Genomic DNA, 27,607 nt, shown 5'->3' with positions numbered 1-27,607 from the left:
GAACTTTATATTTCTATCTCTGGCAAATTTAACTGTGTTTTAAGATTGGTGTCGAAGTAGAAAACATTTTTTTTTCAATTCTACACCGGGTACAGAAAAATTCCACAAGACGTTGATAGTATTCAACCCTCCGTATTGCTAATTGTGATTATGTTAGAACTAGGTATCCCCTTGTTGGCCGTAATCTAATTCTTTTGTGAGAATTTTCCACTAAATTAAAAAATGTTTCAGCTAAGAGAATTAATTTATTTTTAATTCACCATTTTTACAACCAAACGTTAATTAAAACTCGGGTGAAAAACGGTACTTAATAAAACATAAAAGATCTGTTGTTTGGAATTTATACGATTAATTAATTAGTTCAGAAGTTTCGACTAGAATGATCCCTAATTTAATTTTTTACACACAATTTAAAATAAAACAAAACTAAATAATTTATAAAACTTCTACGACATAATATAAGGAACTTGCATGTATTCTATTTCCAAACTAGTTTAACTTCACAACAGGTATGTAACATTACTTAATAATCGAAGCAGATTTATATAAATCACCTATTATCAAATGTTCACATAACTAACACATATTTGTCTAATGCTGATTTACTTTTTAAAGATAAGACAATGCAGAAAAAAGCATTGTAATGCACACACATATTGATATTACAGATCTTACAAATGAAACAGAATCGAAGCTCCAAAGTGAGATACCACTACTTTAACGCTCTCTCTCTGTTCAATAGTTTCATCCTCTAAAACTTCCTTCACTTTTTTAATCGCCACCTAAATCTTCAAAATCGTCTTCGCTTAAATTTTCGTTCTTATATTCAGGCATTGCCATAAATTTGGTCACAAAATAATCTCGCAGTTGCACTGGACTGAATTTGAATAAAAAGTGATAAAACTTATATCTTAAAGGTTCGTACTTATAAACTGTACTCGGATATTTGTCCAATAGGGTGTTTTCGAAAACCTCGAATAATTTCTCATCCTGAATTTTATGGGGCTCCGGAGGCGACGTTATGAAAGACAAGTATATGTTGTATCGTTTAAAGTAGTCATTGTAAAAACGTTGCTGCTCTTCAGTAAAATTTTCGTGCATCTCTTGGACATTTTGTAATTGCCGGCTCATGATGTTGGTTTCCGTCGTGAACGAACCTGAAATTAAAAAACTACCCCTAAGGAATTATATAAGGTTACAGGTGAATATGAAATTGGAATGTCAGCTCTTCAACCACCTAGGTTGGAGTTCATATAGATTGTAATACTGAAATTTTATGCAATCAATAGAACTTTACCTGGTATAAAACTAATCACCTGAACACCATATTTAGCCATTTCAACTCGAAGCCCATCAGTCCATGAACTTAATGCTGCCTTGGTGGCTCCATATACACTAATGCCTGGTAAATTTGCCAGTGCACAGTGGCTGGATACAGTAATAATTCGGCCTAGTTAAAATATTCATTCAACTGCATTCAACATTGACTAAAAAAAACAAGTACAAACCAAACCTTTATGTTGCCTCAGTAAATAACAAAAGGCATTGGTCAATTTAAAAGTACCAAGAAGATTTACTTCTAGTTGGTGTTTTATGAGTTTTTCAGTTTGCCATTCAAATTCTCCAAACACCATCACACCTGCATTGTTAATTAAGGCATGAAGACCTTCAAAAGGATAAAATAGTTCAACAGAAGTCCATGTCCTTCAACTCTTAGGTTGTATATAAATACTGGTCTCAGATATTTTTACTTACAATAGCCAGCATTTTTACTAAAATAATGTTCCATGGTTTGCACTGCATTCTGAATACTCGTGCTGTCAGTAATATCAAGTTGAATTTGAATAATATATCCTCCATATAACCTTTTAATTTCATTAGAGCCCTTTGAGTCTAAAGTCAAAAAAGTTGCTATCACAGTAAAGCCACATTCAGCTGCATGTTGGGCCAGTGAGAAACCAAGACCTATAAAACTTATTAATCTAACTGGTGTCATTTAAAGATAGATTTCATGGGCTTAAAGAAACATTATGAAAAAAAAAAAGTGATTAATAATACTGTAAGTATGGCTTTATTTGAATTAAAATATTAGACATAAATTTAAGCACAAAATATATATATATAAAATAGCTGATCCATTCCTTACCTGAATCACATCCAGTAATAATAACAACTTTCTTTTTATTTGCAATAATCTTCTGCTTCTCCCAAGTAAATACAAAGGCTAGACAAGCAGCAGTTATCCCAATAACCGAGAAACACTTGATGGTTTGGTGTGACTGAAACCCATGTCGAAGAAGCACTCCCATCCCCAAGAAACCCGCTCCAACGGCGATGTAGAGTTCATTGATTATTTCGAAACAAGTTTTTACAGACTTTGAAAAAGAACCCATTATGTATTAAAGTTTTTCTGTAGATTTGAATTTCTAATGCCTCGAACGACTGTTTAATCGGATTTTGTCTATCGTTGAATGCATAACAAATTTATTGTTCGAAATCTTAGTTTTGTTTGAATAAAAATTTGTCGACGCCGTAATCTTCATGTAGACATTCTGAGGATTTTTTAGGATGTAAAGTTAAACTGTTGTTAAATTTATATCTTTTGATACAAAACGCTCATTTTTAAAAAAGTAAATGTTGTGGTTAGGGATGACGCACATGCGCAATGATCGATATTTTGGAAACATCGACGAGTCGAATGTTGAATACAGAGATATATGACTTTTTTTTTGCTTTTTTTGTGTGGAAGTTCTGTTTTATTCTAGAAGTTAGCGACTTCTACAATAAATTAACGTTATAATATGTTGATAGAATATTTCTTTTCAGTATATACGCACATTAAAGTATGATTAAATGATTGAAGAAAATCATGTACTAAAAGCAGGTATCATTGATTTGATTTACAATGGTTTACAAAGCTTGCTATTAGTTCTACACATGCAGGCAGCAACTTGAAAACCTTCAAATTGACACTATTTACTTTTGATTTCTTTCTCCTACAGCCAAATTACAAAGCGATACGTTCTAATTTTTTTAGGAAATATCATTTTACATATTGAGTGCGGATATTCCAATCGCTACATAAAATAACACATTTTCTGACCATATTCAAAATTTCGACATTTGTCGTATTTGTGACATTTGTCATAATTACGAATTCAATGAAAACACGAAGAAAAAGGACGCGATTTAATCCCAGTAAAATCCCAATAATTCAAATTTCATGTTTATATTCTAAATTAAGAAGAATACACTTTATACAATTTGTAAGTTGCCGAACAAGATTTATTCTCAGATAATTTTCCTCCTTTATGTTGGAATGTCCTTACAAGATAATAGAAATCCACGTACCTTTAACCCAGATACGCAATACGCAAGAAGTTTAGTGTGTTATCAATGCAATTCTTCATATTCAGACCCATATCCCGTTTGTGATATTACAGTGTTTAGACATTCTAAACAAGAAGAAAAAATTGAAAAAATATTTGGGTGTCCACTAAATAAAAACTCTTTCTGCTACTTGGACATTACACAAAATGGAAGCCAAAGATTTACCCAACGAGGCTGTATGTACCAGAAAAACAATCAGGGAATCACATTGAGAGATGGTTGCGTGCACTTGAAGGATAACCGGACTTTATGCTTTTGTCAAACACATTTGTGTAACGAAAGTGTTAATTGCATTTTTACAAATTTCTTTGCACTGGTAGTTTTGTTTAATATTTACATATCTATAAAATAAATTTAGTGTTTTAAATGAACGCTCCATTCTGTTAAACATATAATTACTAAAATAATAAAATAATTATCAATATTGTATTGGTTTCAAATTAATGCGCTACACCTCAGATAAGTTTTTTCCTTTTTGTGAATCACTTTAACAACTTTAAAGATCTGCAGACAATCCGGATCGAACACCAATTGCGATGGTGGTGTAATGGTCAGCATAGTTGCCTTCCAAGCAGTTGATCCGGGTTCGATTCCCGGCCATCGCATAGTTTTTTTTTGTTTATCCACTTAATTCTTAAAAAAAAATAACGTATTCAAAGCTATCAAAATGAAATGAGGGGAAATAAAGGAACGTTCCGTACTTTTTATCATTATAAATAAAACTGATTATCAAATCTAATTATTTATTTAATTCTAGACTAAAATCTTAAACAATGATATAAATTATCCTGCACGTAACAATTTGGCCTCTTTTTTTTCTTGCAGTTCTTTTTTCTGTTGTTCTACTATAACGGCCCTCTCTTTTAAGAATTCCCCATATTCCGTGGCGTCTAAATCTTTTGTAACTTCAATGCCACATGACCTAAAAATTGAACAAATATTCCAACTGCTTTATATACCGCATGAAATACCTTGCCGCTCCTACAACCATTTTGCATATACGTTCTAAAGAATAGATTTGCAAAGGAGGATCACTACTTTTGATTTTTGCTATTTCATACACATGTTTAAGCGTCACTTTACCGGCTATTTCTATAAATTAATTAGAATGTAGGTCCCTAAGGTAGTTTGCATTCGTTATTAAAAGGTCACCATTTGAGTGCATTGCAGCTCTTTGGATACCAGCAGCTTGCTTTAAAAAATAAACTACTGGGGGTTGGTGGATAACTAAATTGAAACTTCTATCGGAATTTACAGTCACTCTTGTAGGTAAAGGGATTCCCTCTTTTATTTCTTTGGTTTTCTCATTGAACTCCTTGCAAAAAGCTGCAATGTTGATTCCTCGCTGTAAATAATAATAGCATCCAAACATTAAGAATATTACAAAAAATTCTATATATGTAAGAAGATATTTCAGATATAAAGTAATGTAATAAATTAGATATTTTATTTTTCTTGTGGGTAATTTCATAGCATAAAACTGCTTTTTATGAATATACACCTATCATTTTTGATATACAGCTAGCAAACATTAATATATAACTTGGTACTATCTTGGGCATTTTCAAAACTTCTATCTTCTTGTTATTAATCAATGCTTTGGATGGGAACAGGGTATTGGCTTCAAACTACCTACCCCCATTTTCAAGTTATAATGAATGTCTAATTGACGAAAAAAGATAAATCATTCAAATGGGACATTATTTTATTAGAAAGATGGCTGGTTATCTTAATGTATATAACTAAATAGTACGTTTATGCATCTAAGGCACCTATGTTACCTGGCCAAGCATAGGTCCTAAAGGAGGTCCTGCTGCCGCAAGGCCAGCAGGGATGTTTGTTACCATTTTTCCATGGACTACTTTATCAGTGACCGCCTTTTTCATGGATTTCAACCTTGCAGCGGCTTTAGACATTTTTTACCTTTATTGTCGGTTTTTTATTTTCAGTTTTACAATTTTTTATTAAATTATCTTTATTTTGAATGGGTATTATTGAAAAATTACATTAATTGTGAATCTAAGGTTAGGAGTAAAATTAAATGGCCACAGGGGTTTTTCTCATCATTAAGTCAACTAATAAGTATCGTTAACTTCACAATACACATACTCTCAGTGCTCCACATTCAATGGCAAAGAAAACGTTTTAGATCTGACAGATGTATTATCAAAAAATTGTTTGTTTGTTTATTTTTTATTTAAATATTTTTCAAAATTTTTATGGTAACCCTCCAAGCTTTTTAATAAATGGTCATTTGCTAGTAAAACAGTACAAATGTTTATAATTAAAAATAAGAACGTTAGTATTTTGCTCACAATTTGTAGTGATATAATAATTTATCTTTTGTAATGAGCAATGTACATCAATTTATATCAGTTTACATATTTTAAAAGCGGCTATGAGCGACACTGATAGTACCGACGATTTACTACTAATTCCTCCTGATTTCTTTCATGTCCATTCAGAGCCTGAACCTCCCTATTATACTATTGTAGATAGTTTGATCAAACAGGTAAATTTATTAGGTAGCAGTAGTAATAAGTATTTTATTCATTCATCTGTCGGGAAACCTCAGGTCAACTAGGGCAGTAGCAAGTTAAACATCTCAAAGTTTGAAATAACCCAAACAAGGTTAATTAAATCGCAATAAGATCAGCACATATACTTTCTTTCTTTTTTATATTGTGGAACTCTCTCATTGGATTTCAGTAACTTTGATGCTTGTTGAATAAATAAATAAATGTTTAAAGTTAGCATAATAAAAATCCTTCTATAATATTAATACCCACAATTTAGGTTTCAGACCTCCGTGATAGAATTGAAGGCATTGAATATATGTCAGATGTAAGTCTTAATAGCTTAATAAATCCAATAACAAAGCAGCAATCGTTGGATTTGGAAAGGACCAATAAAATGTTTGATCTTAAGCTGTCATCTCGTCGAAAGTACTATAGCAATGATGATTTATATCAACCATGGAGTACTCAAAGCACTCCACAGAAGCCACATGAAAAAATTCAACTTAATTCATTGCCAAATTCTCCTAGTACGCGTGGTACTAAAGAGAGTACGGTCAAATTTCATACCCCTCAGAATTTTTGTAGGTGAACCAATCATTAGGTGAACTTTTTTTGGGTTGATTATAATTAATATTTTTTCTAGTACCAAGTTTATTGTCAAAATGCAGCCCTACAGAAGAAACTGAAGTGCTTAATGAAATAGACACTTTTATATCAAACGTGAAAAGTATTCAAAGAAATCATGCAGTTAGAAATCTTGAAAGTGCATTTAGCAACTTGGAAAATAAACAAATTGGTTCTAAACCTAATAAAAACGTAGATAATACTGGTAAATTGTTGCATAATGAAAAGGACATTAAAGAGTCAATTTTTGAAATAAATAAACAACCAGTAAAAATTTATAAAGAAAAATTAGGTGATAATGTAGTGCCAAGCGAAAGATTTTCTAAGGTAAATGCATGGCAATGTGAAAATAATACTGAGAGTGTTCCTGATTATGATGCAGGTAATTTCCTTTTTTAAGACCTATGAAAAATTATGGAGCCTCAAATCTGCTAATTCAGTTTGTCTTAATTGCAATTGACTCCATTATCAATGACACATTTATAGTATTCAATATTTATTTTTAGGTGCAAGAGATCTTTTGTATAAACAAAAAAAAATGAAAGATATTCCTGTAAGACAAAGTCATCTACAGCCAACTTTTCAAGCATCTTCTAGCACGACTACAAATATTAATTCAAATATTAGAAATTTTGATGAGACTAGTCCGAGTAGTTCTGAGTCAACTCAATTAACAGCTTACAATCGTTTTAATAAGCAAGGTGGATTGAATAAATTCAGTCAAGAATTATTTCAGCGGCAGACAGAACAGACCGAGGTAAGTTCTTGTATTTTAGAAATGCTAGTTATACGTTTTTGTAGGAATTCATTTACTAAGCTAATTGTTATTTACTTTTGTTACACTATTCACTCATTTTATTATTTTTAGAATGGTAAGAGACAAAATCTTGACAGCGGAGATTTTGCAAAGGCATGTCAGGAAAGGAATGAATTATTACAGAGCCCTCTACATGAGAATGCCTTAGCTGTTTTAAATATGCATAAACAATTGCTGGAAAATTCTAATTTTATTTCAAATGATGTCAAAGTACAAAAGAAAAGGTACCAAAAGTCATACTTTCTGATGTCTCATTAATACGTTTTTTAAATCATTTCAGAAACGTAAATATTGTAAGTGACAATTTAGCTCTTTTGAATCTTGCTGATATTTGGGGTACTGGACAGGTACCTGCTACCACATTAGCTCAAAAAGTACAAGAAGAAAAACTTAGACGTCAGGTTGGTTTATGTCATAGCGAAATATGTTAAAACAGCGTCTGTTTTTAGCATTGTGAACATTTAATTCAAGAGTTGCAAAGCAAAAATCTGGAATTACAACAAAAGCTGGCGGTTGCCATTCAAGTGGATCAAACAAAAAACCAATCTATAGAACAACTTGGGGGCACATTAGAAATAACTGCCTTAAAATTAAAGAAATTAAATGAAGAGAAGGCATTATGGGAGATAGAAGTGGGAAGGTTGCAAAATCAGTTTTCAGTTGAAATTGAGTCAGCCAATCAGGTAAGACCAGTTATAAATTAATATTTTCTATATTGTGTTCGCAATGATATTTTTCATTGCAGCAAATTGCATATTATGAAAAGGAAGCCACAAAGTGCTTAAGTCTTACTCAAGAGAATAAGGAGAAAATGTCTCATTTAGAGAAGCGTTGTACGGATTTACAATCAGAGCTTCAGCAAAATGAAGTAAAGTTTAAGGAAGTGCAAACAAGTTATCAAAAGGAGTATGAGAAAAATAAGAAATTGGCTGATATAATTACCATGAAAGAAATTGAATTAAATGAGGTGAGTTTTTTACTTTAGCCTTATTCTTATTTTTTTTAATAAAAATAAACTAGATTTTTGGTGTTTAAAGAATGAAGGACAAATATTTGTGATTCACTTTATATAAAAAGCCATTTGAGTTAAAAACAAAAGTGATATATTTTACTATCTTTGTGATCAATTTTAGAACAAAAATGTTCTAAACAATGCACGCGAGGAAGTAACACAGAGCCGAAAAGCTGTCGAAGTTTGTCAATCGGAATTTACTTTACTGAAGAACGAGTGTTCGCTGCTGCAGTCAGAGCTGAGAGACAATAAAAACATAATTTTTGACTTAATGGAACAGAAAAAGAAACTGACCAATGAACTTACAATTTACAAAAGTAACGAACAAATTTACAAGACTAATGAGGTAATATTCTTGAACATATCAACCTGCAGTACGGTGTTGTAAATATTTTTTAGAAAACATTAAAAGAGGCATTAGAACAATCCAAACATAAACTAGAAAATATGAAAGTAGAACTGCGTAACTTTTATCAAGGCCAATTGGAACTTATAGTTGAAAATAAAAGAAAGGAAATGCAAAATCAGTTGGATCAAGAAAACCAAAATAATTTGGAGGAAATTAAGAGAAAGGAACTGTCAATGGCTAAGACGGCTGCAAATCACATCAAAGAAATATCTGAAAAGTTTGTTTCTGGATAATAATATTTATCCTACAGCAATTTAGTGCTTGTTAGCAAAGCAATGTGTTGTATGTGTTTTAATTGTTTTGGTACCTTAGGTGCGCCTTAGAAACGAGGTTACTAGAACAGAAACATCAAGAGGAGATTAGACTTTACCAAATGCGTATGTCGCAAAAAGACAAAGAACTTGAATATTTACAGAGTAAACTTGCGCATCTTCCGGAGAAAAGAGCGGAAATTGCAAAACAACTGCAGAAGGTCATGGAGAGTCAGTGGAATGAGGCTCTTAAAATGATTAGTTGTAGTTCTAGTCCACTCAGTAATGAGCAGGTAAGAAATTAGATATACACGATGCCCCTATTTTTAAGTAATTCTTATTTGTACGTTATTTAAAGTTTACTTTTAATATTTCTAGAGTGTACCACCGACAACCACGTTACCTTCTAAACAATTCCCGATTTTAGCAAGCAATAATGAGCAATTAAAAAAAGAAAATATTCAAAATGCAGGTGAATATAATGAAACTCCTATTTCGAGCCGAGTTGCCAAACAGGGTGAGAGTGAAATTCAAAAATATATTAATATGGTAAGTGTGACCAATGCCGAAATCGAGAAAGAAAAACTTTGGCGTTGAAAAAGTAAATTGCTATTTAGCATCAATGATATTTACTAATAGATGAAGTGATCCTAGACATGCTTTTGATATTTTAGTGCTTACGTTTTTCTTTTAATGATTACCCTCTACTATACAGGGTGGTCCACTTTTTTGTAGCAGGATTTTAACAGTCGATAGACAAACTTATTTTAAGAAGAAAAGTTCATATCAACATAGGCTCATAAATGCTTCGTCTTAAAAATACCGGGCGTTGAAAATTAAAAAAATATTCGATTATTTTTTTATAACACTCTAACCTTTAGAGATATTTAAACAAAATTTGGTGTACAGCATCACATTGTATAGTGCCATATTCAGTAAAAATATTACGGCCCACGAGCAACTAGTCTCGGAGTTGTAGGATTTTACTATCATAAAATTCAATAAATTACTAATACGGTCCTGTCTAAAGTCAAATTTCAATTTTTTTCTTAAATAAGTAATTCATTCTCTACAAAAAATGTCTCTTGACATTTTTTCGTATCTGGCTCTGTTGCGTAACAATTGTTGTATTCTTTCATTAGATAAAACATAATTTTAATTAAAAACATTATTTAAATAAAAACAATTTTTTAAAAAGAGCTACAAAAATTCACTTAATTTAAAGTATGTGTTCAAAATATGAACCGTTTTGTTGCACACATAATTCACATCGACGTCTAATAGATCGGAGAACCCCAATTAAATTATGATTTCTCAATTCAATGCACGCATCTCTAATGCGGCCAATAAGTTCTTCCCTTGTTGTCACAGGAGTTGCATACACTTGTTCTTTTAAAAATCCCCATACAAAAAAGTCCAACGGGGTTAGGTCGGGGGAACGTGGAGGCCAAGCGACAGGCCCCATTCGTCCAATCCATCTTCCCGGAAAATTATGGTTCAACCAGTTCCTTACATTTCTATGAAAATGAGCTGGGCAACCGTCAAGTTGGAACCAACCCATTAATCTCAAATTCAGCGGAATTTCCTCCAACATTTTATGCATTTCTGTATTTAAGAACTGCAAAAAATTGATTGTTGATTCTCTCTTGCCGGATATTATTTCTGTTTTGTCGTTCGTCGTGTCTAATATTCAGTTCATAAGCTGCAAATTGTCGGTGAATGTTCACAAACACTGAAGGATGCGGATGGCGTCTATGAGGAAATTTTCTTCTGTACTCCCTTGCTGCTTTCGCGGAGTTCCCATTTGCAACTCCATAGCAGAAATGGATATCGGCTTGTTCTTGATTTGAAAATTGGAAAGGCATTATTTTACTTTTAAGTAAAGAAAATTATGCACCACTGAATCACTTCGTGTAAATTGTGACAGTTGTCAAGGTAATGTTTATTTTTCATGGCAAACTTTGTTTATTTATTGCATCTTACTCATTTTCATAGAAACTATCTAATAAAAGAATATAAATTTGTTACGCAACAGAGCCAGATACGAAAAAATGTCAAGAGACATTTTTTGTAGAGAATGAATTACTTATTTAAGAAAAAAATTGAAATTTGACTTTAGACAGGACCGTATTAGTAATTTATTGAATTTTATGATAGTAAAATCCTACAACTCCGAGACTAGTTGCTCGTGGGCCGTAATATTTTTACTGAATATGGCACTATACAATGTGATGCTGTACACCAAATTTTGTTTAAATATCTCTAAAGGTTAGAGTGTTATAAAAAAATAATCGAATATTTTTTTAATTTTCAACGCCCGGTATTTTTAAGACGAAGCATTTATGAGCCTATGTTGATATGAACTTTTCTTCTTAAAATAAGTTTGTCTATCGACTGTTAAAATCCTGCTACAAAAAAGTGGACCACCCTGTATATAGTATATTACTTGACGCAATTTTCATAATTTTTTTCCTTTAGTTATTGAATCGGCTACCAGGAAACCCAATTGAGGAAAATAAAGAAAGCAAACTCCACCATAACCAACAAAGAGCATTATGGAACGCGCCTGTAAGTATGTATAATTTTATATTTCGTAAAGTATTATAATTTCGTTGAAAGTGATAGTTTTATGGTAGTTGTGAGGTCAAAATAGTAATCAAATGAAGGCATTTTTGATGCTGTTTTTTCGTGAGCTGGAGAAAAGATATTTACTTTTAGGATCTCGAAAGCCAAAATAAGTATAATGATGTAAGTGCCAGACCGTTGGATAGGAAAATCGGTAAACCTCCATGGAAATAGTATGTGATGTACTGAATATCATCTAATATTAGGGTCTAATATTTATATTAAATTATTTTTATACAAATAAGAGACAACTGATAATAAAATAGTGACAAGAATCTTTCGTAGTGTTCTCTAGTAAATAATAATGTTTCGAGGAACTCGTTCCATATATTTGAAAAAGGTACGTCGTTCTATTCAATCTACAAAACGAACTTGCAAAATTTATGACCCTTTGTAATATATGTTCAGGCTTTTTCATTGTTTTATTATTATTTATTTAATTGAGGTAATAATAGTATAATACAAATAAGTAAAATACGCTTATTGTACAAATCGTTTCTCAGTGTTAATCTTCAATGCAGACTGTTCTTCTTCCGCTTTTCCTTCTTTGATTAGGTGATTCAGTACGGCGAATTAAGAATTTTGTAGCTCAAGATCTTGGTTCCTTGTTATAATAATGTTAACAATAAAAATCAACCAATAATTTTAAGTTAGTTGTTCTCTCTTTTGATTTTAGTAAGGTTTCGTTTCATTTCCTCGATTTTTTTATCCTGCATGAAAACTCTGTTTTTAAGCTGGTATATTTCTCTAGATAATGTTACATCGCGATCTGCAGTCCAAGCGATTTTCTTTTGTAATTTTTTAAATTCTTGGTTTTCAGTATCTGGAAAAAAATGCTAACCATCAGGAAATAGTCAAGAGATATAACTTTCTACATTACACTTAATTTGTAGGAAAAAAAACTATACTCCACAATGACTTACGACTTGAAAATGTTAGTTGAACCTGATTGGCGAAAGTAAAATTACAAAATGAAAGCGATTGATCTTCGTTAGTGAGATCATCAATGTTTTTGGACTCGTTGGTTCTATGGCGACCCTCGCCTTGTTCAGCTAGTATAAACTCGGCAGTGTTAAAAATATCTACGTTGGCTTCTATAGTTTCAACATCACTATTACTAGAACAGTCACTGTCGGAACTTCCATCACTGTCGCAAATGTCCTATGAAATAAAATATTAACAATTAACTGAAAATTTTAATTCAAATTGCTGTCCGTATTTGTAGAATTACAGTAACCAGAGTTTTTCCTGATCTTATTTGCCAACTGCTCTAATAAATAAAAAATACTTGCTTTCACTACACAATTACTTACGAAATGAAGTCTCGTTAATCACTGGTTTGAATTAAGAAAACTGTCACTTAATTTTTGAATTTTTATTTTTTAATTCTTGTATCATGGTTTTACAATACTTACATCCAGCTTTTTAGCGTCTACCGGCAAATTCCCACAATTATCTGTAATAACTTTAATTGTGGTTCTCAGTCTTAGGATTTTTGCATCTAGAAATCGCCTTTTTCGTTGTAAGACGTTAATAGCCTTTTGAAAACTCTGCGTTCTTGTATTCAACTCTTGGTAGATTCTTTTATTCTCTTCACTTTGAAAATCATCAATAGAAAATTGTCTGGTTCTAAAAGAGAAAACACATTTTCTTTATTACAATTAACGCCAGCAGTATAATAGGAGCATTGTACAAAATAAAAATGAATTGATACCGACTGACCTGAATTGCATTTTAATTTTGACATAAAATGTTGTTTGTGTGTGTAATGTGTAACGTGTGCATAATGAGGTTTTATGAGACGAATTAGTTTATCGCCACGTGAACTTACCAGTGGGTCCATAAATGGATAAGTTGAATATTTTGTACATATTACATAAATAACTATGAAATCCCTAGTAATGCCAGTAGTTTATTTTACCATATACCTAAAACGCTATTGCGTATAAAACTATGTATTCTAAGAAATTAATAAAAAAAAACATAATTTAATACACACAATTATAAATAATTTAAAGTAGGAACCATAAACTTACTGAATTGTTCTTTTAATTGGTACAGATATTTGTGGAACTGAGGAAATTCTCATCTTTTTAGTAGGTTGAATTGGTTGCATTTCACTGTTGTCTGGTGAGTTAGTAGCAGAGCTGCCGAAATGAAAAATTATTTATTATACATAAAACAAACAAGGAAGATGGTCAAATTTGATAAATTTTGAGAAAAAGTTATTTTTTAACCTGCTGATTATGATTTATATTATTACCATGCAATACAAACCTTACTGATTCCAAATCAATAGACTCCTGCTTAATATATTTTTCAGCTTCACTTGCTGAATCAGTTGTTGATGTTCTTAAACAAAAATATTATTACTTATTAGTTACAATTGTGCAACTTATTTAGGATATAAAATCAGGAGTGATTCAGTGTTTTTTCTGATCTAAACAGTTTCAATGCATGTTGTTCTAAAATTATTGGTAATTAAATGTATATTTGTGACTTTTTTGTAGAATCTTTGATTGGAATTCCTTTGCTTACCTGTTTACCACACGTAATGTGTGAAAATCAATAGGTTCTTCGATCTTTACCATTTGAGTTTTAGAATGACTGAAACAAATAATATGACTACTGTAAATTGACATTACTATGCTTTGATATTGAGGATTTCTTAAAGTTATGATTCTTATCCTTATAGCTGTATGATTAATAGCTAAAAAAATGTAATATTTCTCCTCAGTCTCATTTGCATGAGGTATATTATCTGAACCCAAAGTGGCACCTACTATTGTTTGCTTGCATAGGACTTCTGGTCAACATATATATTTTTTACTAAAGACTAATTCATATGTTTCAAGAACTTGTGGGCACACTATTAATGCCTGTTTTGGCTATAGGTGTCTGCTTACCTGGCAGTGTCAGAATCAGCAAGCATGCAATCCATGCCTGAATTGAAGGGGAAAGGTATTAAACCTAGTTTTAATCATTTCCCCCATCAGGTTTACATTGAAAATGGTTCTTGCAGAAATGATTAGAGTGTATGTCCATTCTATCATTAAATTTCTCAGCAGAATTAATTCTTAAAAGTATAATCCATAGACTATGCTTCCCAACATCAACTGGGAGGCTGCAACAGATGCCCAATTATGGCAAATTGACACACTTTGCATTCCAAAGCAGTGTACAGGGTGTTTCTTAAACATACGACGCAAATTTATGCGGACACTCTTTAGAGCGAATTTTTTTTAAATGTATATTAACATTTGCAAGGAATGCATACTACAACAATCCTCAAATAATTCGATATTATTCGACGGAGAATTAATTTAAAATAATTTTTCACGAAAGATAGCGAAGTAGAGACACTATACTACTTCACAGTTCAGGAAAGCTAATGAGTTAGATCTATTATCGACATAACTTTACAAAACAAGAAATTTTACTTACTGGTGAAAAGATAACATTTATTCTTCTTCGTGATGACTGTACACTTTATAGGTATATCAGTACTTAACGATTGTAGACAAATATCAAGTTTATATGGAAATAATCGAAAATACATACGAGAACCAATTAAAGTAACTGCAAACCAACAAACATACATGTAAAAAGTAAATCTGACAACGTCGCGCTCGACAGTATACATATTCCTAGATAGAAACAGTTTCAAAAAACCGTATTGCTACATTAATTTTGTAATCCATCCGTAACTCAATTTATTCAAAAAATACAAGTAATAATATGGATGACTTACCGAAGTAATTTAATTATCTACTTCTTTGAAGTCATAAATGGGAAGTAACTTGAAAATTGACTTATGAGATGTCGTTTTATTGCTTTCTTTAATTTTGCTCTTCTTCCTACAAACGTAATTTTGCCGCTACGCCTGTTAGTAATGATGGTTGTTCAAAGATTATGACAAATGACAGTTTTAATGGCGTCGCACGGTTGGAGTGACAGCTTGACAGTTGCTTTATCCTTTTTGTTGTTGATTATCCGTTTTTAGGTGCAATCGTTGAAATGGTAAGAAAGTCTTAAAAAAATAATTAATTTTAATTCATTTATGTCGAATGCATTTATAATTAATCGTCTCGTACTTTCTCTTTGTACAGGCAAACTATACTGAAGATCAGATGGCCGGTAAGTGAGAATAACTAGGTTACATTGCCCCTCCTTTGTGACTCACACCAAACCACTTGAATGTTATATTTCTATTTCTACTTTTCTTTTAAATATATGCAAAATTGTACCTTATTAGGGAATTAGCACCTGAGACGAATAATCTTTATCTTCAATGTTCAATGAATGAATTCACTTTTACCAAGCTAAAACAAACTTTTAAAGAGATTTTAAGAAGGTATATTCTTTGATGTAGGTTGATCTGTAACATACTGTTAAATTTCGCGAAGCTAACAGAAATCTCAATTTATACCAAATATGGACATGATTTCTTTACTGGTACTTGTATTAAGTAGTTGACACAGATGTTTTCTTGGAATATTTATTCTTGGGAGACAGTTATGAGTGAGACTTAACAAGAGCATCATCTAACATGTATCTCTATGAACCCTTTGCAAAGCTAAACTTAACTTCAGTTGAAGGTTTTTATTATTTTTTAGTGCTTAAGTACATAGTTTTGCTTATATTGTGTCATGCAGCAATGCATATTGTTGTGTGTTATATATACCATCTTGTGTTTGTGATCAATTTTACATGTGTAATGAAATTTTAGAGTTCCAAGAAGCCTTTCAACTTTTTGATAACAGGGGAGATGGCAAGATTCATGTAGCACAGATTGGAGATGCACTTCGAGCACTTGGTCAAAATCCTACTGAATCTGATGTGAAAAAATACACCCATCAATACAAGCCTGATGAAAGGGTTTCATTTGAAGTCTTCTTACCTATTTATCAGGTGAGAATTTGCAAAAATTCTTTATATATATATGCAGCCAATATACAAGCCTTAATTCTAGCCATAGTGTAAAATATTACATGGTATGAACTGATATTGGTGAATGGATTGTCCACATTTTGTAATTATTTAATTTAATTATTACAGGCAATACTCATGCGATTTGGTACCTGAATAGCATATTTTTATCCCTTATATTTAAGGGCAGAAGGTATATTATAATTATTAGGGTTTCAATTAATACTTTTATGGTTTTATCTTTATTTTTTCAGCGTTTATACCTAGACAATAATTTTTGTATTGCTTTTTATGTGTTAAATTGAATATGTATAGTGTTAAGACATTATACTCATTCTGAATATCACATTCATGTGACTTGTTCCTTATTAGCACAATATCACATCATATATGTTTAATGTGACTAACTGTGTTTCCACCTTCGCAAATCCGGATTTGACGTGCATTTATCATATTAGAATCTTTTGCAGTTCCAGAGTGTAAAGCCATATTTTTGCTAATCCGTTTATTGTGAATAAAATTACCTACGTAGATAGTATCTATATAGATTCAGACCGATTTAGGGTATATGGATTTCTTGATTTATCACTTTTAGCAAATCTCAAAAACCAGAAGTGCTGATACTGCTGATGATTTCATTGAAGGTCTCCGTCATTTTGATAAGGATGGTAATGGTTATATAAGTGCTGCTGAGTTACGACACTTGCTAACCACTTTGGGGGAGAAATTAACCGACGATGAGGTAATAATAAAAATTTAAGATTTGTGGGTTGTTTATTATTATGCTACTGGTAACTGTTGGCATGTAAATTATTAGTACCATTTGAGCTTGTCACGTCGCAAATGATTAAAAATAGAAGATTTATATCTTTTAAAAACTCAAATTTTATTAATATTTATTACAAATTTGAACATTTCAATTTGAATGGATATCAATGTACATATTTTATTTAATCCTTTAATGTTAATGCGCTTACGGAATTATGTTTTACAAAGATAAATGAGGATTGTCCTATTTGGAATATAGGATTATTTCAGGAGTTTTTATATCAAAGTATTTGGGTAGTCCATATGAGGTTAATACCAAATATAAAATTCGCATCCATTAAAAAAATAATGCTGTTTTTGTGGCACAAACTTTTTTAATGACATGTTTATCATTCACAGATAATTACTTTGATTAGATATTTGAATCGAGCGCGTCAAAATTGTGAAAATACCAAAATTTCATACGTTTTTGTGAAGTAGTTTAAGAGTTATTTAACAAAAATAGTCTCGTAACCGCCTTCAAGAGGCCGTATTCCGCTAAGGAGCATTGCAGGGCATATGTTTATTTATCAATTTAGTATTTTTACATGTAGAATACGCCGTTTAAGGGTTGACATCCTGAATAATATCGTCACTGCTAATTGCAATTTTCTTTCAGGTCGGAGAATTGCTTCAAGGTCAGGAAGATTCTCAAGGAAATGTGAATTATGAAGAATTTGTGAAATTGGTTATGTCTGGTTAGCCGTTGCACTAAGCTTGGCCGATTTGCCTATTTATTTGTATAACATATTAATTTTAGTCAGCTATTGAAATGGGATCGATTCAGTTTAATTTTGCCTTAATGTAAATTATTATTTCTTATAGCATTTATGTTATGTTAATGTTTTACCGACATACTGGTATTGCCATTCCAATTTTATACCCTTAATTTATATACGAAAGGTTTCCTAATATAGGGATAGTTGGAAAATACTTGAGTTATTATTATTAAGGTATTGTGCAGCGTTTTGTGCAAAATACGAATTCATCGGCATCAAATTTATTTCTCGATTAAAAACTTGACAAAAGTGCCCGCGGCAGAGAATATAGCACCACCTTTTCTTGTATTTTTTGAAACCGAAACTTTTTCCACAGGAAATCATCCGATTTTGTTGAATTTGTGAAAAATAATTCTGTTATTACTATTCGAAGATTAAAACTGCTGACGTAGGTATTGATCTATTTTTGTTTTAGAAACAAATCTGAAGTGACTACAGTAGGACAATAGTTTCTGCTTAATGAATTTTTATTTTACATTTTTAGATACAGGGCTAGTCAGAAAACAGTCGCTTCAGTTTTCCTAGGTCCTTTGTCAGCTATCAGTATTGTCATCAGTCGTTATCGGATCCGAGTCGGTGTTGCGCGTTTGTACTATCGTGATAATTTCCACAAGCTCAAAGCCAGATTAAAAATTCAAGTTAGCCTTGTTTATGAAACCATCATCGCCTCCCGCATGAATAAGTTACAAATTGTATTAAAAATTAAATTTCCGAACTTCAATGATTTGATTTGAGCTTGATTTTACCTTTTCCTATTGCTAGTCGTTTAGCACTTAAGTAAAAGTAAAACATTTCAAATATAAAAAAATGAACAGGCCCTAACAATCGAAAGGTAAAGTTGTTGCAAATAACAATGAGGTCAGAACTGTATTACAATTTATTTCTTCATGTATCATTTAAACCCATTTCCCATAAACTTTAGAACACGCAATATTGAAAATCAAATCAAGACCCTCCCGCCTGAAATATGCAAAATATGGAACTAAAAGGTGTTTCTTTGTTTTTCTGCGAACTGTTTTGCGTCCGTCTTATAGCGTAAAAACGATACGAGTTCATGTTCAAGACACGTAAGGTCTAATTAAGCGCCTGTTTGGTTTTAATATATTCCTGATCTTAGCACTGACCACTGGTGACCACGGCCTTGGGCAGCAATGTATTCTTTTCGCCACACCTAGGAGAATTAACTTTATGGGAAAATTTGATTGAACGTTTTCCGCGTTGCGAATGCGTGTAGCAATGGAGGTAATGTAAAAAGTAAAACGTGATTGAAAATACGTAGAAAGAGCAAATTTTTTTTTTAAATAAATAGATGTTTTATTATAAAAATGTTACATTCACACAAAATAATATGAAGTGATCACACGTCACACTAGTCCAATATTTTTGCTAATTGGAAATTTTGTCCTAGAAATGCCATTGCAATATTTATTCAGATTGAGATTTTTCGTAAAAACGTAAGCAGGATGCAAAAAATAGTACTCTATCTATGCAAAATCCTGAAACCCCTAGAATTTATTTACATGTTGTCAGCTGGTGCTTTGCGCATTGATAACTAGCTCAGATAGTAAGTTAACCACAGAAAGGATAGTTGGGGCAGGATCCTGGATCAACTCCGGCAGGAATTTGGGCTCCGTGGGCAGGTACTCCAGCTGGTGGGCCTGGGTTCCATGACGGAGCTGCTTGGGGAGCTGGAATAAATATTTGTTTTATTAATAAAGTACATAAATTAAAAAATCAATTATATGCTATTCTAAGTTATTTAAAATCTCGGCTCACCATGGAAATTAGGTGTTCTGGTGAATAAATAATCGGTGATGACGATGGTAAATTTTGTTTCAATGTTATTTATAATTAAATCCCTTTATATCTGGTGCTACTTGGAATAGGCCATTCAAGATTTTCATTGTTATGGCGGGAATAATTTTGTGTTAAAGTTAATTTCGGCATATTTTGGTGAGAGAAGAAAATTTACGTATAACACATATCCTCACGTAAAAATATTTAGGTTGTTTGAAAATCCCATTATTTCCTACGTTTGTAAAAAAATCACATTCTGCTTTACTACACCCACCATTATTCCAATTTCTCCATCCTCCGGCATTTTCGTACCCTGGAGCCAAAGCTTCGGCAAGACCTTCACCATGATAATCTCCATCACCAGTATAGCCGCCCTGGTCTAAAGCATTTTGATTACCAGGGTTCCATTGAGGAACTGGTTGTGGGTTCCAGTTGTTTTGTGGAGCATTCCATTGTTGCTGAGGTTGTTGGGTCCAGGCAGGGGCAGGTTGGTTCCACTGTTGTTGCGGTTGCGCCCAGTTGTTTTGTTGTGGGGCTCCCCATTGGTTTTGTACGGGGGTGGGATGGGCTGCTACAGCGGGGTTGTCACAGTTGGGGAAGTTGGGGCAGGCTTGGGGTGATACCCCTGCGGGGTAGAGGGAGGCTGGAAGACCGCCGGCCAAGGGACCGTTGTAGACGGCCCAGGCGGATGAAAAGGACAGAGCTATACAAACCTAGAATTCAGGCAGTATTGATATACGTTTTTTACTCTTTTTTCTATTATAGCAATTATGTATTTTGTCATTGAAATTTTCACTTAATGATTAGTTATTTCCTCTTATATTCATCTCTTTTAACTTTAAAAATATTTATTTTTAAAATTAGTGGTGGTTCACCGACTGTGCTCGTTTGTCAATTCGTTTTCAAACAATACTTTTTTCCTCATTTTAAAAATCTCTTTTTAAATCGATGAATCTGTTAATTAACAGGTAGACCTGCTTTTTATGGATACTTTAATTTAACGGGCTAGTTAATAATTATTATGTTATTTAAAAAATTCGTTCGATTTTTGTGAAGTTCATACATTTGAAAGTTTTTACTTTTTCTATTTGGAATTTTTGAGATTTAAAAACTTTTACTACCGCTTTTTATAAAATTTGCAGGGACTGAAAATATTTCAATCCTGCCGGCATTTCCTATGTTTTGGGACATTTCACATTAAAAGGCAAACAACAAATGTTTTCTTTTCAATAATTCAATTTTGCATTAGCACTCCATAGATATCCAGCACAGATTCCACAATGAATACATGCAGATTCCTCAGCACAAAACACAACTCTTCGTTTCTTTTTAACACCATATAAATCCATTTAGTATACAGCACTGTCCAAAAATCACTGCACCACTCGATTATTAAAATTTTTAATCATGCTAGAGCTTTCGAGTTCACTTTACTTACCAGTTTTACGAACATGTTGCTAAATAGGTCGACAACAAGTGTTTCTTGGGTGGAAAATAGTTTATTTATATAGGAACCACACCCTGTAGAATTGTAACACGGTAATAGTGGTGACATTTTTATGCCTTTGCCATACCCACGTGCGTTTGTCATGCTCGACTTACCGATTAGGGGGGTTGGCAATGATATTGTATAGGTAGGTATAGGTATGTCTTTGGTTTTGTAGGTGTTTTCTACCGATGCGTTTTTTCATATAAATTAGTATTTGCTATCTGAATAATATTTTGATTTAATTACATATTCGAAAATTCCAATTATTCATTTTGCTAATTGGACAGACGGTGTATACCTAGCAATTGCGTCATACAGTTTGCTTTTTTTATAATTTACAGTTTTGGTGTTCAGTTATTGAAGGGCAAGGAAACACGCTTGTTAAACCATACTTGCGATACTTTTTAAAAAAGATGGCGAACTATAAATTTATGAAGAGTTATTAAAAAAAAGTCACAAATAATCACTTTTTATAACTGTTAAATGCTTTCAACTTAAAAATATGGATTTCGTAAAAAATATAAAAAAAACCATTAAAAAATAATAACAAAACATAAATGATTTATGTACTTATGTGTCCTCTACTGCCTGGGGTTACTCATTTTGAAAATAAACTGATTGATATCGTGAATTGCCGTTGATTACTACAGCATAATTGTCTTAAAGTTTGTTTAAATATTTATTATTTTTGTTTCATTACAGATCAACATTAGATAACCATTATGAACATTCGATTTACAGTATGTTTCATAAACATAACGACAATCTTTCAAGGGATGTAGAACTCATGAAAACAAATATTTCGATCGAATAAAGTTAGGTACAAAATCGCTTCGTTTCCAAGATATCGAGTATTTAATTTTTGTATCTTTTTTTATATGTTTTTAAGTATTTTAAAAACGGCTTGGGTAAAGGCATGAAATTAGAGACACACAATGGCGGGTAAATGTATGTGTATGCTTTGGAGTAGGCAGAATATTTTCATCCACACCAATGGCGTCCGTGCGGCCATCTAATGTTCCTACATGTGTAAGTGGCTTAGAATTTAACGAAACCATACTTTAGAGAAAAGTTATTTTGCGGCATTTTTCTCACATGTTTGTCTTCATGTCCTTTACTTCTACTAAGAGAAGATTAAATTAATTTCTCCCAAAAAGGAAAAAAAGCTAAGAATCGATAAAATATTTAAAAAGTCAGCGGGGTACTATGTTTTTTCCATTAAAAACATCGATTGAATAGCCGCATGGATGCGACTGGTGTAAGTGAAAATGTTCTGCCTACTCCTGAACATGCATATTCATCTCGCCGTAGCGTGGGCCTAATTTCATCTCATCCCAATCGGTTTTTGAAATATTCAAAAGATTTAAAAAAATAATAAGAAATTAAACACTTTGTATCTTGAAAATTAAGCGATTTGCGACATAGCTTTAATCGAACTAAATATTTGTTTTATGAGCTGTACATACTCTGAAAGATTGTCGGTATATTCATGAAACATCTTGTATTGTTAACCTATCCTACATTTGGGTCAAAATTTATGATCATATATCGCTTGGAGTCAGCGCAACCACTCTTCTACGCCTATGAATAAATCACTCCAAGGAAAATAAAGCACAACAGCCTCACCTAATGCAAGAATGCTTAAGAGGTTTTTTAGCACTGCCTAGATCAACTTTTTTATCACTAAGAGACCGGATGAATAATTTAGTATTACCAATGACGTGTGAAACCTTGGTTGCAATTCGATAGATCTGGGGGGGTTTCCGTGAGAGTATTGCCCAGTCATGATTTGACCGATAATGGAGGCTTATTGAAAATTCTTTGATAATTCAAAACGGTGCAGGTAAAATAGCTGTCTCAAATTTCTAAAAAAGAAAAATTCTGGTGAAAATAATTTAAAGTCATTTACTGAAATAAGCATTTTTCCTGGCGGAAGTGTATTGCTCTATAATCGTCCAATCAGTCTTGAAGGATACATTACGCATTATAGAGGTCAAGGATAGCGATCAGTTAATCTCAAATTTCAAGTTCCCGAATTTTTTATTTAAAAATATATTATTACTAAATTCATTATAAAAATAATAAATATCCACAATATGCTTTAGAACTACCTACATATATTTAATTTAGGAGTGGCAAAAAGGATAATTTGTGCAGACATTGACGTCTACTCCAGCAGGCAGTTGCACCGCAGCTACAGGCTCCGAACCAGCAGCAATGACATTAGCTACAGGGCTGTAGGCTCTTGTCTCGTGAACTGGAGTCTCTGCTCTAACGTACTGAGGAGTAAACAGAGTAGACTGAGCACTTTGGCCCCGTTGGTAGTATTGCCCAGCAGCGCTACCCTGGGAGGCAGTTATGTACTGAGGAGTGGTGACATACTGAGAAGCAATTTGTCTGGCTTGATACTGGACTCCAGCAGGTTGAACGGCATATTGTGAAGCAGCTCGTTGAGCGGGGTACTGTACTGCTCCCGTCGCTGGTTGTGTAGCATACTGGGTGGCAGCACGTGGGGCGGTGTATTGGACGGCTCCAGGTTGAGCCGAGTATTGCGAGGCGGCTTGTTGGGCGGGATACTGAACTGCTCCTGCCCCTGGTTGGGATGTGTATTGGGGTTGTGGGGAGTTGTATTGGCTTCTTGAAGCAGTGGTATATTGGACCGCTGCTGCGAATAGAAGAGCCAAATATTATACAGGGTATTTAGAAAAGTTAGTACAAAACTTAAGGTGATGAACATAGATTCACCGTTACTGAAACATGACCCTTCAAAGGGTCTTATGATTTGGATATTTTTCGAAATAATTTTCTTTGTGATTAAGATAATGAAATAAAAAATTGTAAGTAATAATTCTACTATAAGGGTCTTTAATATCATAAGTTTCATGAAAATTGATTATGAATAAGGGTTGATTTCTAACTACCCTATTTATAATTGATTTTGATGAAAGTTATGAAAGTTAAAGACTCATATGGTATGATTATTAGTTATAATTTTCATTCCGCTATTTTAATCAGAAAGAAAATGATTTTTAAAAAGATTCAAATAATAGGATCCCTTTGGAGGGCAATATCTCAATAATGGTGCTCCGTTTCAACGATATTTATAAGAACTTCTTTTACTATTTTTGTGTTTGTTTTCACCTTTTTAAGTTTTGTTCTAATTTTTTCAAACACACAGTATATGGAGTGTGTCGTTTCTGGAAGTTCAACATCTGGAACTCGGTATGCTGAAAATCGTCACTGGAACCATAATTTCAATATTTGATAGAAAATTTTGATTATGAATTTGCATTACAGTGATTAAAAGTACATTGTACTAACTTGCTACTTGTGGAGCCAACGCTTCATCCAGACCTTCTCCGTGGTAATCTCCATCGCCGATGTATTCTCCACGATCTAGTTTTTGTTGGATTTCCGGAGAATATTGGCTTTCGGCCTTTGGCGGGGCTGACGGTGTATTTTCTGCCTGCAGACAATAAGAAATACTTCATTATGCTTCACTTAAAATCACAATGAAAGTTCTTTTTTTCATAAAAAAAATTCTTACCAAATATCGTGGGTCAGACGCCTTAGCCACCGCCTGGAGAGTCACCAAAGGATTGCTGCAATCTGGATAATTGGGACACGATGACGCATCAACCCCAGCAGGATATTGAGCGGGTGACACCAGACCCTCATGTTGTTGTTGTTGTTGTTGTTGCAAGTGCTGTTGGTACTGGGGATTTTGGTATTGTGGCTGCCGTTGGTACTGCGGTTGCTGGTATTGAGCCTGCTGGTACTGTACCTGCTGTGCCTGTTGATACTGAGGTTGGTATTGCGCCGCTGCTATTGCCAGTGAGCTTAGAAGAACCTACAGTAAGAAAATAGTATAATATGATATAAGTCAAATTAGTAAATTTGGCGAATCGTCGTCAGGCAAGGCCTCAAACACTGGTATATCTAGTATGTGAATCTGCCCTGTATCCACCTTGATATCGTGTGATTGTTGCTTTTCACATGTGTTCACTAAAGAGAAACTAATGCCCATTTAAGTTTTTTCTAAATTAAAATATCATCTTGGTAGAATCAGATCAGGTTAAGATCGGCCGTTAACAAGACAATTAATGACGCAACGACGTCGGGATACTTTGGAATTGCTAACGAAACCGTAATCGCCCTGGCCGTTAAGCTGGGAATGGGGTTAATAACGTCTGCTCAACGAACAAAACTTTCAAATTCGAACATACCCGCATAAATTGATACCGTATTTGTAAATAATATAATTGTAGTGTAGTAAATATTTTTCGCTCTATATTTTATATGTTGCTCGTGACTTCCTAGCAGTTACGTCTATCATTACCTAATGCGCTTCGCGCTCGGTTGATTCTTAAGGATCTTTTACTTTCGTTTCACATACAGATAATACTGAACACCGTGAGACTGACGATGTTTACTACGACTCGGTATAATGGATTCGAATCACCTTTCATAATTCTGTTATTAACAAATGTTATGACTGCTGACTACTTTTGAATGAACCCAAATTGAATGCGATTTTAGATGCAGTTGTCCTTTAAATGAGAGGAGTTACTAGTTATAGTGACATTCAAGCCATTGGTATGCTAACATCAAACTGATTTGCAATGCTTAGTCGTTAAGAAAAGTTCAGGTTAATTCCTTCTGGTCAATTAAACTTAGTTTTAATCACTTGTAATGTAAAATTAATTTTTCAGCATTCGGAAAATGAGTCAGTTCTAGTTTCCAAACTAAAAACTTTGATCAGAGTCGCAATAGCGATTTTTCATCAACTTTAAATCCTAAAATGATCTGCCAAGTATTTCGTCTAGAAGACACATTTGTTTTTCAGTTACCGCAAGTTCTTGATCGTGAGGTTCTGACGTCCTCCAATTTCACAATGAAAGATCCGAAAAGCCATTAACCTGAATTAACTGATTGTTAAATTCGGTCTTCTTAAATTGAACTGAATGATTAAAAATAAACAAAGAAGTAATTGATCATGATAAGCGAAATCATAAAAATGGGATACTGAAGTAATAAAAATGGGAAAGTTTAGCAGCATATTTATATTTGTCTCTAAGGGCAGAGTTTTGCTTCAAGGAAGCGTTTTATAAAGTTTTGAGTGGACGTGTGAGAAAATACGAAATAAGTTGATGAAGGAAAACATTGATTTAAAAAATCTAGGCACTCATCAAATGGTTTCTCTAAGTGGAAAAAAATCTAATTTTAGGGCCTTGATTATGTTAAAAGGTACCTACATTATAATATAAAGTGAAACTTGCAGATTTTCTATACTCCATTTAGGATTAAATTATTACTATGCTGTTAACATTAATATCAAGCCACATTCTATTAAAGAGAATATTAACCTGCAACTAGGGTTGATACTAGATTAATAATTTGACCCTTAACGCAGCAATTTACTATTAAGTAACTTGAAATTTGTGTCTTTTTACTCACGCAGTACATCATCCACAGTTCAATAAAATCAGAATAAATTGCTGGCAAGCCTAAAAGATCTTACTCAGACCTTAATCCAAGTATATCGTAGATCAAAACTTCACTTCAGTTTCACATCACATTTATCAAACACTAGAAGAACCGTCCTCGATGTAAACCTACCCACAAAGAGCGATCGCATAATACATCTCTTACCTACTTCACGATTAGATAGAACGTAACGTTACCGTTTTGTGCACTTTTCCACTTACCAATTTGTGAAACATGTTGCCGTGCTTTTGACCACTCGTTGGTGAAATGTAAATGATGTTTTAACCAAAAATCACAGGCCCATATATACACTTTCCACCCATGCCATGGTTCACTCTCCCATTGAGACCGTGAACTTAAAGCTGATTCTACGTAATGAAGATATTTTTTGTGGTTCTCAATGGTGTTAATTAGATCAGCATTATGACTTTTTCCGTGTAATTTGTAACGTAAGGTCTAGGTTTGTCTCATTTTGTAATAAATTATGGTGCCTAGTAGAGGTCAAAATGAAGTCATATTGGGAAGGTTTAGCTAAAGATGCCATTTCTTTTTGCCTATTAAATTTATGAATGGTACTAATTAATGACAAATAGGGGCGAGTACACATGCTCAGTAATTAAGTTAAAATAGTTAATGATTTTTATTATTGTTGGCGCTTGTTAAAAAGCCTAT

At 32.9% G+C, this 27,607-nt stretch overlaps 7 protein-coding genes and 1 non-coding gene across 17 annotated transcripts; 3 read left to right on the top strand and 5 right to left on the bottom strand.

Annotated features, from left to right (window-relative positions):
• Positions 1-225: 225 nt before the first annotated feature.
• sro (SDR family oxidoreductase shroud) lies at positions 226-2,694 on the bottom strand. The gene is made up of 5 exons (XM_066290819.1): positions 2,147-2,694; positions 1,756-1,965; positions 1,514-1,666; positions 1,298-1,450; positions 226-1,157 (listed from the first exon to the last, which is right to left on the bottom strand). The coding sequence occupies exons 1-5, from the start codon at positions 2,391-2,393 to the stop codon at positions 772-774; spliced, it is 1,149 nt and encodes a 382-aa protein (XP_066146916.1). The 5' UTR covers positions 2,394-2,694; the 3' UTR covers positions 226-771.
• Positions 2,695-3,923: 1,229 nt separating this feature from the next.
• TRNAG-UCC (transfer RNA glycine (anticodon UCC)) lies at positions 3,924-3,995 on the top strand. Its single transcript has one exon. It is a non-coding gene; the product is annotated as a tRNA-Gly (tRNA).
• A 121-nt stretch (positions 3,996-4,116) lies between these two features.
• Positions 4,117-5,399, bottom strand: mRpL11 (mitochondrial ribosomal protein L11). The gene is made up of 4 exons (XM_066290842.1): positions 5,172-5,399; positions 4,543-4,735; positions 4,362-4,482; positions 4,117-4,312 (listed from the first exon to the last, which is right to left on the bottom strand). The coding sequence occupies exons 1-4, from the start codon at positions 5,304-5,306 to the stop codon at positions 4,174-4,176; spliced, it is 588 nt and encodes a 195-aa protein (XP_066146939.1). The 5' UTR covers positions 5,307-5,399; the 3' UTR covers positions 4,117-4,173.
• A 120-nt stretch (positions 5,400-5,519) lies between these two features.
• On the top strand, positions 5,520-12,296 carry LOC136343853 (putative leucine-rich repeat-containing protein DDB_G0290503). Of its 3 annotated transcripts, none has more exons than XM_066290808.1 (14): positions 5,520-5,902; positions 6,187-6,490; positions 6,553-6,915; positions 7,040-7,290; positions 7,402-7,574; positions 7,631-7,751; positions 7,800-8,033; positions 8,096-8,317; positions 8,484-8,708; positions 8,762-8,988; positions 9,084-9,315; positions 9,401-9,571; positions 11,501-11,590; positions 11,741-12,296. In XM_066290808.1, exons 1-14 carry the CDS (start codon positions 5,789-5,791, stop codon positions 11,819-11,821), a joined length of 2,808 nt encoding a protein of 935 aa, XP_066146905.1. In that variant the 5' UTR covers positions 5,520-5,788; the 3' UTR covers positions 11,822-12,296. The 3 variants fall into 3 exon arrangements, with proteins under 3 accessions (XP_066146905.1, XP_066146907.1, XP_066146908.1); XM_066290810.1 differs by having other exon boundaries at positions 11,501-11,594; positions 11,741-11,922; XM_066290811.1 differs by lacking the exon at positions 5,520-5,902 and having other exon boundaries at positions 6,206-6,494; positions 11,741-11,922.
• Positions 12,058-15,519, bottom strand: LOC136343864 (serine--tRNA ligase, cytoplasmic-like). Of its 5 annotated transcripts, none has more exons than XM_066290832.1 (8): positions 15,399-15,503; positions 14,554-14,771; positions 14,186-14,254; positions 13,925-13,999; positions 13,684-13,794; positions 13,063-13,276; positions 12,571-12,808; positions 12,058-12,470 (listed from the first exon to the last, which is right to left on the bottom strand). In XM_066290832.1, exons 2-8 carry the CDS (start codon positions 14,586-14,588, stop codon positions 12,298-12,300), a joined length of 915 nt encoding a protein of 304 aa, XP_066146929.1. In that variant the 5' UTR covers positions 14,589-14,771; positions 15,399-15,503; the 3' UTR covers positions 12,058-12,297. The 5 variants fall into 5 exon arrangements, with proteins under 5 accessions (XP_066146929.1, XP_066146930.1, XP_066146932.1 ...); XM_066290833.1 differs by lacking the exon at positions 15,399-15,503 and adding an exon at positions 15,092-15,246; XM_066290835.1 differs by lacking the exon at positions 14,554-14,771 and having other exon boundaries at positions 15,399-15,519.
• A 42-nt stretch (positions 15,520-15,561) lies between these two features.
• Mlc-c (Myosin light chain cytoplasmic) lies at positions 15,562-18,316 on the top strand. Of its 2 annotated transcripts, XM_066290844.1 has the most exons (5): positions 15,562-15,667; positions 15,757-15,784; positions 16,377-16,558; positions 17,172-17,318; positions 18,003-18,316. In XM_066290844.1, exons 1-5 carry the CDS (start codon positions 15,665-15,667, stop codon positions 18,084-18,086), a joined length of 444 nt encoding a protein of 147 aa, XP_066146941.1. In that variant the 5' UTR covers positions 15,562-15,664; the 3' UTR covers positions 18,087-18,316. The 2 variants fall into 2 exon arrangements, with proteins under 2 accessions (XP_066146941.1, XP_066146940.1); XM_066290843.1 differs by lacking the exons at positions 15,562-15,667; positions 15,757-15,784 and adding an exon at positions 16,094-16,245.
• Positions 18,317-19,451: 1,135 nt separating this feature from the next.
• LOC136343866 (uncharacterized) lies at positions 19,452-21,565 on the bottom strand. 2 transcript variants are annotated; one of them, XM_066290839.1, is made up of 3 exons: positions 21,398-21,565; positions 20,234-20,672; positions 19,452-19,850 (listed from the first exon to the last, which is right to left on the bottom strand). In XM_066290839.1, the coding sequence occupies exons 1-3, from the start codon at positions 21,548-21,550 to the stop codon at positions 19,732-19,734; spliced, it is 711 nt and encodes a 236-aa protein (XP_066146936.1). In that variant the 5' UTR covers positions 21,551-21,565; the 3' UTR covers positions 19,452-19,731. The 2 variants fall into 2 exon arrangements, with proteins under 2 accessions (XP_066146936.1, XP_066146938.1); XM_066290841.1 differs by having other exon boundaries at positions 20,357-20,672.
• A 1,904-nt stretch (positions 21,566-23,469) lies between these two features.
• Positions 23,470-27,289, bottom strand: LOC136343862 (uncharacterized). Of its 2 annotated transcripts, none has more exons than XM_066290826.1 (4): positions 27,157-27,289; positions 24,996-25,298; positions 24,770-24,914; positions 23,470-24,113 (listed from the first exon to the last, which is right to left on the bottom strand). In XM_066290826.1, exons 1-4 carry the CDS (start codon positions 27,169-27,171, stop codon positions 23,575-23,577), a joined length of 1,002 nt encoding a protein of 333 aa, XP_066146923.1. In that variant the 5' UTR covers positions 27,172-27,289; the 3' UTR covers positions 23,470-23,574. The 2 variants fall into 2 exon arrangements, with proteins under 2 accessions (XP_066146923.1, XP_066146924.1); XM_066290827.1 differs by lacking the exon at positions 27,157-27,289 and adding an exon at positions 26,906-27,080.
• Between the last annotated feature and the right edge of the window lie 318 nt (positions 27,290-27,607).

This window comes from Euwallacea fornicatus, chromosome 16 (genome assembly GCF_040115645.1).
Source record: "Euwallacea fornicatus isolate EFF26 chromosome 16, ASM4011564v1, whole genome shotgun sequence".
Classification (NCBI taxonomy): domain Eukaryota; kingdom Metazoa; phylum Arthropoda; class Insecta; order Coleoptera; family Curculionidae; genus Euwallacea; species Euwallacea fornicatus.
Note: the sequence above shows the minus strand (reverse complement) of the source record. Positions and strands in the feature narration are given on the sequence as shown.